This window comes from Pongo pygmaeus, chromosome 11 (assembly GCF_028885625.2).
Source record: "Pongo pygmaeus isolate AG05252 chromosome 11, NHGRI_mPonPyg2-v2.0_pri, whole genome shotgun sequence".
Classification (NCBI taxonomy): Eukaryota; Metazoa; Chordata; class Mammalia; order Primates; family Hominidae; genus Pongo; species Pongo pygmaeus.
The window spans coordinates 110271762-110287906 of NC_072384.2; the positions used below are offsets into that span (position 1 = coordinate 110271762).

At 38.4% G+C, this 16145-nt stretch overlaps 1 protein-coding gene across 4 annotated transcripts in view; it reads left to right on the forward strand.

Annotated features, from left to right (window-relative positions):
• UNC80 (unc-80 homolog, NALCN channel complex subunit) overlaps positions 1–16145 on the forward strand; it is a 230340-nt gene that overhangs the window by 159161 nt on the left and 55034 nt on the right. For all 4 annotated transcript variants that reach the window (XM_054477213.1, XM_054477211.1, XM_054477214.1 and 1 more), the window contains 10 exons: positions 66–152; positions 2902–3085; positions 4799–4893; positions 5925–6014; positions 6612–6713; positions 8547–8727; positions 10314–10582; positions 12480–12614; positions 14134–14272; positions 14929–15025. In XM_054477213.1, coding sequence (XP_054333188.1) covers positions 66–152; positions 2902–3085; positions 4799–4893; positions 5925–6014; positions 6612–6713; positions 8547–8727; positions 10314–10582; positions 12480–12614; positions 14134–14272; positions 14929–15025 — 1379 coding nt within the window. The remainder of the gene's footprint in view (positions 1–65; positions 153–2901; positions 3086–4798; positions 4894–5924; positions 6015–6611; positions 6714–8546; positions 8728–10313; positions 10583–12479; positions 12615–14133; positions 14273–14928; positions 15026–16145) is intronic.

Genomic DNA, 16145 nt, shown 5'->3' on the forward strand with positions numbered 1-16145 from the left:
AGTTAATTTTATTTTCTACAGCATGGCAGCTGAAGGAAACATTTAAAATTCCGTTCTTCTTTCAGGATGAGTTAATGTACATGCTGCGCAAACTTCTCTTGAATATTGGAGACTTTCCTGCTCAGACATCTCATATCCTATTCAACTATTTGGTGAGTTATAAATGTTCATTTCCAATTACGAAGCAGCACCATGATGAAAAGATCTTAGGAGATTTTTTTTCAATAAATTTGCATTAATTACATTACTAAAGGCAAATCCTGGTCAACTAAATTCTGTGTAGGGAAGCCCCTGCCTGGCATACTCTTTGGCATATGGAGGGCAGTCAATATAAATGTCAGTTTCCTCTCTGTCTTCCTTTAGCAATATATAACTTCCTTATGTTTGTTCTTTATTTTTGTTTTCTATTGAGAAAACATGTGTTCTTTTAGTATTTTTTCCTCTTTTCCTATCTCTGTGTTTAAACACACACACACACACACACACACACACACACACACAGATGCAACTGTTGTCCTAGATGGAAAGTTTTTGTGTATGTATTTTTCCATGGCAACTGTCTATGACAGTTTTAACTGCCCTGGCAGCTCTTTCCTGATCCTCTGAGACTTACCAATTTCTTCACATTCTTTTTTTAAACCCCAAATGAATATGCAGTTTGGGGACTAGAACCTGATGACTGTGCCTTGAAACTGCCCCTTAATCCAGGCAGACAAATAGCCAAATTAATGTCTGTGCTGGGCATACTCCTTCAGTTATCCATATGCATATGCATCCCTAGCAGGGTGATAAATTTAACTCCCACCACAACCCCCATGTGCAGAGAACATTTGTAATTCCTTTCTCTTGTCTAAGACTAATTTGGTCATCTTCCTCCTGAGTGCCTACTTGCTGGATGGCAAGTGAAAAAAATATGAATAAATGTCCAATCCAGATTTAAGTTCAGACCAGTACCAAAACGTAAACAGTACTTTTTGGTGGTTTTCAGTCTCTCTTGGATAAAAATGCATAGTCTCTAGGAATTCTCCCTCCTTCCCACTGCTTTTGTCTCTATAGCTATGTGGAGTTGGGGAGAAAAAAGACCTGTGTTCCACATCTCACCCCTTGCATTTTATCTGGGTCCTTCATTTGTGAGACCATGTTCTTAGTCTGGCTGGTTGCTGGATGTCTGGATGGGCACAAACTCAAGCCCATGGCTGCTGTCACTCAAAGCCTGTCTGCTCCTGGCAGTGTTTGCCGGGAGACTCAACCTCCCCTTAGCTTCTGCGGGTGCTTTAGACCCCCTGAGTTCTTGCCATGAGTCCCATATGGCTCTAACATAGGAAGTCCACCAGCTACAGCATTCTGTTCAGTGACAACAGCCTATGGCCGTTCTATCTGGAAAGCTTTCCATCCAAGCATCCACTACTTCTGGGTTCTGTCTATACCACACAAAAACCAAAGGTGGATTTGGAAAGCCAAATGTCAGGGCCTCCCTCCGTTTAGGTGTGTGCCCTGCCAAATTTACACTCCATCAGGCTGGTGTGGAAAGAGCCCAAAGAGGGACTGGAGGTGAGAGCGCCTTCAGTGTTTCTTTCTCTTGCCTGTGTACTTGCCCCTTCCCCAGGTCACTGAATAGGAGAAATGCTTGCCCAGACCATTGCTCTCCTCCATCCTTTAGCTCCGCAACAAAAATATTTTTAAAGGAGCTTGATGCCCAGATAGTTTTAAAAGAAATAAATCTCCAAATACTCAACTTAACAGATATGCACTAACACTTGTTGAGTAAGTCTGCCATCTCAACCATTATTCTAGCGCACACAAGGAAGACCCAACCCATCATCCCAGAGATTACCAGGCTGCACTGACAGGCATGTAGGTTGGAGAAAGAATCTGAATTCTATGTTATTAGTAGTTTTAAGAAATCATCTTTTCTGATTGATCAGTGCACTTTAACCCATAGGACTTTCTATCTGGTCCTATGTTTTATAAATTTCTATTAAGGGTGAGCATTGGCCCTCCTTATGGTGTCCAGCATTTAGAACACCAAAACAGATTAGGTTTGCAACACTGATTCTTTCAATATAACTAGAAAGTTTTCCAGGACTACAAAATTTTTGAAGAAACAATGGTTAAAACCCGCAAGAAAAAAAAATTTACACTATTTCTTTCTGAATATTTGCACATTATTGAATAGGATAATTGGAAGTTATTTCATCAAATATTCCAATTATAGTCAGTCCTCATCTTATTTCAATGTATAGAATGCTGAACATATTCTACCTCCTATTAACAAAAAATAAACTTTGAATGAGGCATTTTAGATGTCAACTTTAAAAGGTGCAAAAGAGCACACAGTTTTTCAAAATTACATTAGAAGATATGCAAACAACCTAGCTGATAAAATAATGTGCACAACAAACCTCATGACACACATTTACCTATGTAACAAACCTGCACATGTACCCCTGAATTTAGAAACAAAAAAAAAGAAGACACACAGACAAAAATTTTGAAGTTCATCAACTTAGCCAAGCAGCGTGCTCTTAGGTTTGAGACTATTAGACATAATCCAAGCTGCAAATAGTGCTTGGACACACTTCATATACAGATGAATTTTAGATGGCCCAAGTACCTAGCTACCAAGTGACATGATGCCTGGGTGGGGGGAGGGGGGGAATGATCTGCTTTTTTCTTAAGACTTTGCCATTTTAATGATATATAAAACTGTACAGCAGCCTGTGTGGTCAGTTTTCCAGTTATGCCCTCTCCTGGTAACATTGAAAGTGTTAGAGAAGCATCTGAACAGAGAATACGAAGGCACAGAAGAAGGTCGAGTTTAAAACAAGAAAAGCTAAGGAAATGAGAATGTGAGCTCAGGATTATTGTAGCTTTGTGAACTCTTCTTATCCTGACTTCTAGGTAGGATTAATCATGTACTTTGTGCGAACCCCCTGCGAGTGGGGGATGGATGCCATTTCAGCCACTCTGACATTCCTGTGGGAGGTGGTGGGTTACGTGGAGGGCCTCTTCTTCAAGGATCTCAAGCAGACGATGAAGAAGGAGCAGTGCGAGGTGAAGCTCCTGGTGACCGCTTCAATGCCAGGTAAGCCACTAGTACTTTTTAGTAACATAACTTAAAAAAAAATTATGAATAGCCCTTTGAAAGACTAAGAGGCTCTTTCATTCATGAGAAAATTTTCAGAGTTCTAACTCCCAGTATTGAGTGCTTCAAAGAATTTTTGTTTAATATAATCAGAGGAAATACAATAGACCCTTTAAAAAGTCAGCGGTTGCCAGCTGAAAAGGGAGACTCAGAACTGAGATCCGCATGAATCAGTCCTTGAAGGGCTGCCAAGGTTGAAGATTTATTTAAGTCTATCGCAGAGAGCCAGCTGAACTGAAAGCTTGTTTGAGTGAATTTTTGGCAGTGCAAGGAGAATAATATTGTTTGTATGGCATGGACTCCAGTCCTTTGTAAACTCCATGAGAGAGGACTTTATGAAAAATTGGAAAAGGGGAAAGCAGGAAGAAGGAGCATTACAAAAGAACATGAAGCGTGATGTAAACTCAAGATACGGTTCCTTTTCACTTCAGATAGCTTGTTTTGCCTTAAGACAAAGATTTTGACAATTCTTTATCCTTGTGCAGTGACTAAGAATATTTGAGATGATACATGTATTGAAATAAAAGTGAAAGACAGAATTATGTAGAAATGAGAACACAGGTTCTCGCAGCAAAAAAGCCTGTGTTTAAATCATAGCACTGTCATTTATTAGTCACATAACTAGTATTAACTGTGAAGAGGTACATCATTTCTCAAAGCTTTCTTTCCTTGTGTATAAAATAGGGATATAATTCATACTTCACAATTGTGAGGAATAAATGAGTTGAGATATGTGAAATACTTGCTGCCATACCTGGCTCATGATAAGCATTCGATGAATGGGAATTGTGTATGTATATATTCTGTAGATTATCCAAAAAAAGTGATCAGTTTTTATTACAGCAAAGAAACTCCTATTTTTAACATACTTAAAAACAACTCACTAAAAATCGAGGTATATCATAATGTTCACAAAGATTTGTAATTAATGAATGAAGTAGAATAAATATTGTCTCAATCAGCCAAGAAGAATACAGAAAATGTAGCTTTCAGCTACATTTCAAGTACATGTTTTAGTTTTGCTAATATCCCTGTTTATATTTTCTTAACTTTTATTGCCTGGTCACCTCATCTAGAAAACAGGGATGTATTACTTGTTGAAATGTTTGAGGTTTGAATTCTAACTCTTCCACTAAATAAATACGTCTCTTAAGTTATTCCATTTCTCTTTTTCCTCATTTGTAAGATAAAAAATCATAACACCCACATCATGGGGTGGCTATGAGATTTAAATACAATTATGCATGTAAAAGACAGGTAGAAGTATTGAGAACTTGGCCGAGCACGGTGGCTCACTCCTGTAATCCCTGCACTTTGGAGGCCGAGGCGGGCGGATTGTTTGAGGTCAGGAGTTTGAGACCAGCTTGGGCAACATGGTGAAACCCTGTTTCTACTAAAAATAAAAATTTTATAAAAGTATTGGGAACTCCATACCTATCACTTTTAGTAAGTGAATATATTTAAAATACATATGTATTAATCTTAAACTTCCAGGTTAAAAATAAATAAATAAAATATATATGTAACTATGAATTAGGAATTGTAATTAACAGTAAAAACATCAGCTTATTGATAATATTTTAATATTTTATGCTTTAAAATACAAATTTTCTATAGTAAAAGTCAGTTTATTATTCTTTTTATCTTCCGTAGGTACTAAAACCTTGGTAGTTCACGGACAGAATGAGTGCGATATCCCAACCCAGTTACCAGTCCATGAAGACACTCAATTTGAAGCCCTGTTGAAGGTAGGAATGACTTTTAACAGAAACAATTTTTAAGGACAATGCTATGGCCACCTCACTGAAGATCCATTTTAGAATAAAATGGCATTTTTCTGTCTTTAAATGGATGTATGCATTTCTTTACTCTTCTAAAATCTGCCCCACTATTATTTCCTTATGCTATTTCCTTCCATAATTTTCCCCATTTCTACTGACTTTAGTCAGTAAACTTTTAGTAATCTGATTTTCAGGAACATAGTTCTGGGCCCAGATGTAAGCAGAAGAGACCTCTGGAAAAAAAATCAACTTTCCCAAACTCGTGCATCTTATTTCAGTAGAAAGGGTCATTACTACTCCTTTTGGCCTCACTCAGCCATCTCCAGAGAATTTCTAAGGCCCAACTTCAACAAATACTCCCTTTTTATACTCACGATGAATGGTAGGATAGCAGGAAGGCAAACAGAGTATATTCAAACGCTGCCTTCACCACAACCAGTGTGACCTAAATCAAGTGATAAGACTTCTCTAGTCTCAGTTTCATTTTCAACAGTACTAAGATACTAGTTTAGGCTATACAAGTTATCTATGCCTAGTATATAGTATATAATGTGCACAGTGCATGATCGTTTATATTATTCTTAAATGTTTCTCAAACATACTTTCTTCCTGATGCTGAGACCAGTAGGTGCCACTGTTCCTCCACAGTCCATCACTCAGTCTGAATTATAATTGTGCATCTTTGGGCACTATGAAAGCAGATGGTCTATATCACATTATCAGTCTTTATCGTACCATTCTTTGGATAACTCTGTGTGGGTATATATGCAGCCATGGTGTGTGTATATATATGTATATATATATGTGTGTGTGTGTGAGTATACACATATATACACATACATATCTAATGTATACAATTTATATAAGACATCTATATATATAGATAATTCTCGTAAGAGGTTACCTCGTTTTTTCAAAATTTGTATCTGTCAACTTTCTACCTAGCACATAATATGTTCCTGATAAACATTTATTAAAATTTGTTGCTATTGTTCTAGGAGTGTCTGGAGTTTTTTAATATCCCAGAATCCCAGTCAACACATTATTTTCTTATGGATAAACGATGGAACCTTATCCACTACAATAAGGTGAGACACCAGTAATGACATCCCCGTTGAGTTGTGCCAAAGGCTTATCATGCCTACCTGAGGGTGGCTCACAGTCAGGGAGGCATCGCTGTTTAGAAGGTAATAGTATGGCCACCTGGGTCACACCATCTTACTATCAATGGGGCTTTTGACTGGCGACTTCACCTTTCTACCCTTTGGTTTTCTTGTGTGTAAAATGAAGGTAATGATAATGGTATTCATGCTAGAGCAGTTGTAATAGTTAAATGAGATAAGCTAGATAAGACACTTAGTTACTGATCATTATTACATGAAAAATTACATTGCCCGTATAATACCTGTGTGTGTCTATTTGGAATTTGAATGCTGTTTTGCATCTCTTTCCTACCATGTTAAATAAGACCATGCTGATCTGATCTAATGAGCAGAAGAGGCCTCAGGATGCTCGCTGACATCACTTTACAGTGATCTTCCAGAGTGTTGTTTAGTACATCGCCTTTAGCTACTTTTCTCCTGGCATAGCATCCTAGTGCTTAGACCTTTGGGTAAAGAAGAAATGAGAAAAAATGTTTAATCTTTTGAACTCTTTTTTTTTGTCTCTTTATGTAATCCACACAGACCTATGTTCGCGATATTTATCCTTTCCGGAGGTCAGTATCTCCCCAGCTGAACCTTGTACATATGCATCCAGAGAAGGGACAGGAGCTCATTCAGAAACAGGTGTCTGACCACGTCAGTTTTATTCCATGGTTTTGTCACGTTGTTGGAGTAGATATGTTCATACGTTGCCAACTTTGAGATTTTATGATTCCATTTTGACCCTCTCTGGAGACAGTAGTTGGCCCTTACTCAACAAATTGTTCCCCCAAATAGTGTAAGATTTACAAATTGGATCATTGCTTAAAGGTATTAAGAAACACTCGCTTGGAGTAGTGTAATGATGAATTATTGAGTATAAATAATAGAAATCTTATAATTTATTTACCTATTATTTTCTATATGTAGATTTTCATTTCACATTTCTATAAAATTGTATTGGAAATATACATAATGTAGCTATGTAAATTATCCCAGTGGTTTACACTAGCTGGCTACAAAGTAAAAGGGGTCACTCTAGTATGCTTGAAAAAAAAGCATTAAACTAAAGTTCAAAGATTTGGACTTCATCCCAGTTCTGCCTCTAACCAGGGATCTGACCTTGGGCATGTTATTAATTTCTCTTGAAACAGGAAGAGATATAGTCTAGCAGCTGTACTTAGGTTTAAGGTTGAAGAACAGAATAATATTCACATTTAATCTCAAATCAGACTTTGAGCTTAAGGAAAGTCACTAATCTGCATGCAAAATATAGCTTTAGTACACAATTCTAAAAATAATACAATTTTAATATTGCATATTTATTACATTCATTTTTAAATACCATCTTTAAAGAATTTCAGGATACTTGATCATTTCAATTTTCTGTACATATCAAGGATAATAATTTGGCATCAAAATATCCAAAAATATCTTCATGAAATGAGTGAGAATGGCATAGATTTAGACCACTTAAGTAATTAAAAATATAGCTACCATTAACTACCGACATTCTATTTAAAAGAAAGAAAATACTGAATGTGTTGCAAGGTGTGAGATGTTGGGAAAAACTGTTAGATCTTAAATATAAACAATTTCTAAAACAATTCTCCCCAAATTACCCCAGCCCGTGATTTTGGGATAAGATAATTGAAACCCTAATCAATAATGGTGCTTCCCTAGTCTCTCTGTGTGTGTGTGTGTGTGTGTGTGTGTGTGTGTGTGTGTGTCCGTTCATCATGTTTAAGAACAAGTTTTCAAAGAATGCCATCAAATGGAGTTCTTGCTCTGATGTACGCTTCAAGTTAGAGCCTTAAGACTTCTAAGTTCCTCAGGGAGATTATAATATGGAAGCCTATGAGTCTGGCTCAGAAGTTTCCTCAGTAGCTACTCGCTGCATATAAACTTCGTAATCATCAAGAGAAAAGGACCTGAGAACCAAGAGCCCCATGTTTATGCCCTCTAAACTCAGAGCACCAATCAAGGACCTATGAGCTTCTGTCCCAAGATAGGGTTTTCCTGGATCTCACATCAGTCTTTGTTTTTTTAAAGACAAACCCGGAACTCCCAGGAAACAGCTTCAGGCATTGGTGGCAATGGTAGAAGCAATTGGAACTGACTGACTGACTGACCCTGTTAATGAAGGTCTTCCACATTATAGCATCCAAACAAATAGGCTCTATTTAATATTGAACTAATCTTGACAATGCTTGCCTTATGCTCCTCTCCAGCCTAAAACTCCGTAAGGAACATTTCCTTCTGTAAAGCAGGCAGAAGGAAGTAAGAGGCAATTAAGAATTGTTTGCTCTTTCTTGTGGTAAAGGAAAAAAAACACATGTCTCCCTCATTTCACTTTTTCCCCTTTTCCCACTTTATCAACCCAGTTTGCCATTAAAGGTTTTCCTTTAGTTTTTTCACTCTATAAATCTGGAGTTTCTAATTCTCCTTTTTGTCTGCTCCTGCTTTTGTTTTCTCCAGGTGTTCACCCGCAAGCTGGAAGAAGTAGGGCGGGTATTGTTTCTCATCTCCCTGACCCAGAAGATCCCCACAGCCCACAAACAGTCCCACGTCTCCATGCTTCAGGAAGATCTCCTCCGCCTGCCCTCATTCCCTCGTAGTGCTATTGATGCTGAGTTTTCACTCTTCAGCGATCCTCAAGGTATCAAACAAAGAAACATTGCCTCTCTGGGGTTTTTCTAACGCACTTGTTTTTTTTTTTATTGTTTTTTTTAATATTATTATTATTATACTTTAAGTTTTAGGGTACCTGTGCACAACGTACAGGTTTGTTACATATGTATACATGTGCCATGTTGGTGTGCTGCACCCATTAACTTGTCATTTAGCATTAGGTGTATCTCCTAAACGCACTTGTTTTGTTTTCAAATGGAGAGCATCTGAATCAGCAGACAGTGCTGTAAAACCAGTGCTTCTCAGATCTGAGTGTGCACAAGAGACCCCTGAAGGACTTGTTGAAACACAGATTGCGGGGCCCTACCCTCCACCTCTGGGTTTCAGGATGGGGCTCAAGAGTTTGCATTTCTAATAAGTTCTCAGGTGATCCTGATGCTGCTGTCCCAAGTACCACATTTTGAGAACCACTGCTCTAAGCTAATCATCAGCAGTTGAAGCGTGGGTAGGATGGTGTTATTAGGGTATGAGAATACCTGACTAAACAAAGACCAGGTATTTGTGTGAAGTTCAAAAAGAGGCAAAACTCATCTAGAATGGCAGAAATCAGAATGGTGGCTGCCTCTGGATTTGGAGGGAATGAATTTCCTGGAAAGGGGCAGAAGAGTGATGAAAATTGTCTGTATATTGATGGAATGTTGTTTACATGAGTGCATAGTGCATATTTTTGTCAAAATTCAATGAACTCTACATTTAAGATCTGTGCATTTTACTCTAAATAATACCTCAATTGAGAGAAAGAGACAGAGAGACACAGAAAGAGACCCACTTTGGAGCCTCGCTCTGTTACTCAGTTATTAATTTGAGACAATTTACTTAAATTAGCATCCCTGTGTTTTATTGCCGTCATCCAGAAGCTTCAGACAGGCTGGGCAAGGTGACTCATGCCTGTAATCCCAGCCCTTTGGGAGGCCCAGGCAGGCAGATCACTTGAGGTCAGGAGTTCGAGACTACCCTGGCCAACATGGCGAAACCCTGTCTCTACTAAAAATACAAAAAAAATTAGCTGGGCATGGTGGCGGGCACCTGTAATCCCAGTTACTCAGGGGTCTGAAGCATGAGAATCACATGAACCCAGGGGATGGAGGTTGCAGTGAGTCGAGATTGCGCCACTGCACTCCAGACAGAATGACAGAGCGAGACTCCATCTCAAAAAAAAAAAAACAAAAAACAAAACACTTCAGCTTCAGCAGGAGTAGATAGAGCTCTAGCTTCTGACCATTAATTAAAAGACCAAGCAGTAGTCCCATCCCTGCCATTTTCTAGCTGAAATAATTTATTTTTCTCCAACCGACGCTTATTTAGCAGTAAAACACTGCCAATGCCTGCTCTGCCTTACCCACAGTTAAAGAGGTGATGATGAAAGTCCATGGAGAAATGGGAAGTGCTGTATGAAAGCCAGTAATATCATGCTGGAAAACATTTCAGCAGTAGATCTTCACATCCTGGAGCTGGAACAAACGGAGAACAGCAGCGCCTTGGGTTTGATCACCTCTCATGCTGACAGGATTGGTGCGGGGCTAATTCTGTCTCTGCTGTTTCATGTTCTCACAGCTGGAAAGGAACTGTTTGGCCTCGACACTCTTCAGAAAAGCTTGTGGATCCAGCTGCTGGAGGAAATGTTCCTGGGCATGCCGAGCGAGTTTCCATGGGGAGACGAAATCATGCTTTTCCTCAACGTTTTTAACGGGGCTCTGATCCTCCACCCAGAAGACAGTGCCCTGCTCAGGCAGTACGCTGCCACTGTCATCAACACCGCGGTGCACTTCAACCACCTCTTCTCTCTCAGCGGCTACCAGTGGATTCTCCCCACCATGCTGCAGGTGCCCAGAACCTCCTCTCCCAACCAGAAAATTAACATAAGTACTGCTCATATCTAGCCATTCAACTAGATCTGTACTGAAACTTTTTAATGATGGTGTTATCATCTTCTTTTGTGACAACAGAAGGCAACAAATGAAATCCCCCCATAAATTTGCAAGAGTTCACGATATTCCTTTCTACTCTGAGAGCCCCAGACTTGGGATATGCTTTCCCATTTCCTCTAGGACAGTGGTTCTTAAGTTGTAGTCCCTGGGCCAGCAGCATCAGCATCAGCTGGAACTTGTTGGAAGTGTACATTCTGGCCAGGTGTGGTGGCTCACGCCTGTAATGCCAGCACTTTGGGAGGCCAAGGTGGGAGAATCTCTTGAAGTGAGGAGCTTAAGACTAGCTTGGGGAACATAGCAAGACCACATCTCTAAAAAGAAAAAAAATTTTAAGGAAAGAGAAATGCACATTCTTGGAGCCCATTCATGTCTCCTGAATCAGAAACTCAGGGATCAGAGCCCAGTAGTTTGTGTTCTTACCAAGACCTTCAAATGGTTTTGATGCCCTAGAACAGGAATCCTCTACCTCCGGGCCATGGACCAGTACTGGTCTGTGGCTTGTAAGGAACCCCCACCCCTAGATTTTCATAGGAGCCAGAACCCTATTGTGAACTGTGCATGCAAGGGATCTAGGTTGCACGCTCCTGAATCCAATGCCTGATAATCTGAGGTGGAATAGTTTCATTCCGAAACCTTCCCCCCCACCCACCCTGGTCCATGAAAAAATTGTCTTCCATGAAACCAGTCCCTGATGCCAAAAAGGTTGGGGACCACTGCCCTAGAAAGTTTGAGAACTTCTGTTCTTGAGTCACATGTATGGCAAGTGTTTAGCTGATGTTTCTCCCAAGAGATTCCCTGACCTCTAACTGAACAGAGATTTTCATTCCCAGTAAATATGGTGTGATGGGATTGGAGAAGGTAATTTAGCAGTAACAATTTTTATTTACTCGTGTCTAACGTATAGCTGGCTACATTTCAGAGTATTAAATAAAATCAGGCAGGGCCTAGGGGCTCATCCTAGTTCTCTGTTTTTGAGGAAGTTTTGATAAAAATTATGATCACAACGCATACAAAGTGAAGTTTGCTCAACCTATGGAGGCAAGAAAGTTTCTATCACAGGACTCTCTTCCCCATTTTTAGATAGTTGCAATTTTCTCTATTTTTTTAGTAAGTTTTTTTTTTTTTTTTACTGATTACCAAAAGCAATTATGTTCATTACAAAATTCAAAAGATGAAGAAAGTTTAAAGAAAAAATAAGGATCACCTAAAATCCTTTCTCCCAGGTAATCATTGTTTATACTTCCAAATCCTGGCACTCTTTCCTACACACACACACACACAACACACACACACACCACACAGAATTATATATTTTCAAGTTTGTAACCTAGTTTTTTCATATAACACTAAGAATATCATAGGCATTTTATATAGCTACATTTAACCTTACAGCATTTTTAAAATTACTGCACAGTATTCTACAGTTTGTATGTACCATAATTCACTTAACCAAGAAATATTTATGAATAATTTGTCTCATATTTTCCACTGTTATAACCAGTCTTGCAGCAGGCCTTCTTATGTATGCATGTTTATACATGTGTCTAGTCCTTTCCTTGGATAAATTCCTAGTCACAAACTTCCTGGAAAAAAAGTATGTTTAGATTTTCAGCATTTTGAGGTGTATTACTAAATTTATCTAGAGAAAGTTTATGCCATTTTACATTCCTCTCTACCAGTTTACAAAGTTAGCCATTTCCCTCCAAGCTTCCCATGACCATGAGTTTTAAAAGCGAGTACAACTTTGATGCTTTATTAAGGCATTTTTTGAATATCTGGCTTTTTTCCATAGGTGTACTCCGACTATGAAAGCAATCCCCAGCTGCGTCAAGCCATCGAATTTGCCTGTCACCAGTTCTATATTCTACACCGGAAGCCCTTTGTGCTCCAGCTGTTTGCTAGTGTGGCCCCTCTCCTGGAATTTCCTGTAAGTAACCTCTGTGGGAAGAAAAATGAAGACCAACAAAATGAGAAAAGCAAAGGTTATTTATTAGAGCTTACTATGGCAAGGGAGTTGGCTACCATCACTTGTGTTTTGGCAGAGATGCAAAGGCAGGCAGAGGAGTGGGAAAGCTGTATAGTGAAAAAAGGGGAAGCTTCAGTTATGTCCTGATTGGAGCTATTGGCCTGGGGAAGCTGCAGGTGAACTAACTAGTAGTTGGGCATCTTATATGATGGGTTAGGGGTGTATATTGGGCTTTCTCTGGTTGGTCCTAAGTTGGAAGCAGGGAGAAAAATTAGGAAAGCTCTCAGTTATTATGCAAGTCCTGGTTACTTTGGGTCAGTTGTTACAGAGGTTATTGTTTGGTTACCACTGGAGATAGTGGCCTGACTTCCTACAAGCTTGACTTAGGCTGGCTTCCTGAGCTGGTTATTGTAGACAATGGGTTGGTTTCCTGAGCAGGTTGTTGCAGGTTGTGGGTCAAAGTTCTATTTTTATATATGATTTAGTCATTGACAGTTTGTATATTCAGTCTCTCAGCTCTCTTTCTTTAACCACTGAGACATGCATACCATAAATAATATTTCTTTCAACAAGCATGTCATTTCTCTTCAACATTCTTCTTCAGCTTTCATCTCAGCTCCTAACATGTAAATAGACCAACTCTACAGTTTTTTAAATATTCAATTCATAAAAGAGATGGAAAGTAGAAAACGGTAAAAGGAAGATCTTTTTGTCACTCTCTACTACCTACCCTGCTTTGTTTTTCTTTTTCTTCAGAGATTTTACCACCATATCACATGTTATATGTATTTGTTTCATTAACATGAATTTCTACCACACTCAACCAACAGCATTTAATCTTCATGAAAGCAAGACCTTTGTATGCTTTTGTCTTTGCTTGTTTGTTTGGTTTTAGTTATTGTTGTATTGTTGTTTTATTTGCATTTTGGTTTTGGTTTTCTATAACCTCAGTGTATAGCCTGGTGCCTGGCACAGAAGAACTTCATAAGGATTTGTTGTTTCAGTGAATTATTTAAAGTCATTTTAAATAGATTTAAAATTGTAAGTGTCTCCATGTGGAGATACATTATCAAAGAAGACCTGTGAAATTCCCAGGGTTGTTAGTTAAAATAAGCATATGTTCCCCAAACATATTTGTAGTATTCAACCAATCAATTATAGAAATTTTCTTAGTTCTACCTTCTTCAATTAAAGGAACCATTGATATGAACTTTTTGGAAGTTCATATATTGCTGTATTTTTATGAGCTTTTACAAATACCTCTTTTGTTCTAGATTAGAATTTAATAGATCCCTTAAAAGTCAGGTGTACCACTCCAAAATCATACCACAGCATTGCTGAATCCAGAATTACGTAAGCTGAATTCCAGGTAGATGTTGTACTTGTTACTGGTAATAGCATTTATAAAATTTGAATTCCTGTCAAGTTATAGTTGTACTGTGGTGAGAGTCAATAAACTGAAATTGTTTTTCTTTATCAGGATGCTGCCAATAATGGGCCCAGCAAAGGTGTGTCAGCTCAGTGCCTGTTTGACTTGCTGCAGTCCCTAGAGGGAGAGACCACCGACATATTAGACATCTTAGAGCTGGTCAAAGCTGAGAAGCCTCTCAAGTCTTTAGGTAAAAGCAAAACTTGCTTTGACATTCTTTTTCTCACTGCAGTTGTTAAATATAAATATATATATATTATACATACATGTGTATATTTATATGTGTGTATATATATAACTAAATCAAAGTAGCAAAAATAAATGGAACAGTAGTAGAAATTGAATGAGTACATTTTTTTCTTAAATTTCTTATGAATCCTAAAGAGTAAGGAATTCTCTGCCATGAAAACTATATTAAAATGATGCTCAGTAGACCACTGCTCTAGCGCTGCAGTTTTCAGAAAGTTGGGTTATCTTGGGTAATTCTAAGTGAATAACCCTCTAAAATGCTCTTTTATTATCATGGAATGTGTAGAACTAGAGATAACTCAAGGGTAAAGCCTCAACCTTAGACAATTTAAATGCCCTTCAGTGTCTTCTATTATCTGAGATTTTTTTAAACACTCCAGAAAAGTATTTTTATTTTACATCTGATTGTTCAAAACTAGAAAACAGAATTTCATTCCCTTGAGATGAAGAAGTTAATAGTTTTCACAGTGTAGGAATAAAATTTAACAAGAAAAAGCTACAGTATATACTGGAATGATAACATTAGAAGTAATAGGTGCTTCTTTATCTCCTGCTGAATCCACTCTAATAGTGTGCCTTTACTTTTTGTTCCTTCAGATTTCTGCTATGGAAACGAAGATCTGACATTTTCTATCAGTGAAGCCATTAAGCTCTGTGTCACTGTGGTGGCGTATGCTCCCGAATCATTCAGAAGGTATCTGCAGCCCTTTATTCTGTGCCTTGTAATAAGTAAATATGGCAGAGAAAATAAAATTGAATGAATACAAAGGTTATGCTGATTAATATCAGTCTAACATTCTGACAAGTAAGCTTTTAAAAACTAAATTTAGGCCAGGTGTGGTGGCTCACACCTATAATCCCAGCACTTTGGAAGGCTGAGGCAAGAGGATCCCTTTAGCCCAGGAGTTCAAGACCAACTTGGGCAACATAGTGAGACCCTGTCTCTACAAAAATTCTAAAAAATTAAAAATTAGCCAGGTGTAGTGTTGTGCACCTGTAGTCCCAACTTTGTGGGAGGCTTGAGGCAGGAGGATTGCTTAATCCCAGGAGGTCAAGGCTGCAGTGAGCTGTGATTGTACCATTGCACTCTAGCCTAGGCAACAGAGTAAGACTTTGTCAGAAAAAAAAAGAAAAAGAAAAAGAAAAAAGAAAGGAAAAGAAGAAACAAAGTTTAGGAAACATAGCATAGGTTCTGGAGAACAATAGTAAATCTTCATTCATTTGAAATCCCTTAATTTGAATTTTGTGTAGATGCTAAGGTATTTAGTCTTGTTAGAAAATATTTTTCCTCACAAGTAATGTAAATTAGTAGCAAACAAAATTTCATAACAGATATTTATTTAAGAAAACTCCTTTCATGGGGCAATAAGAATTTCTGTAACACAAAGGGCAAGAATATCAATCTTGCCTTCATTTTGCCAAGTGCAAAGAATTCAAAAGACTCACATGAAGAGTGAGTCATCCCAATTCAAAGATGTTGGCTCTGGTCTGAGATTTAAATCTGATCTATTAAAAGTTGTGCTCTGTTGCCAAGCTCTTCCAGGAAGAAGGAAGCAGCCAAACTGATTATGCCCAATATATCTTTATATATTTGCCCTGCACCTTAAGCCTGTTTCTCTCTGCCATAAGAGAATGAATAAGGGCCAAGAGGAGCCGGGATTTTTATTAATTGAACTCTTTTTACTGGAAGGACACATGAGGAATGAGTAAGAAGTGTTTTCCCCAATATTCTCGAATTTTTGTCTTCTTGAGCAATGGGGAGAAAAACAGTATGCCTGTGGTCAGGCACGGATGTGGCTGTGGCCTTCAGGAGA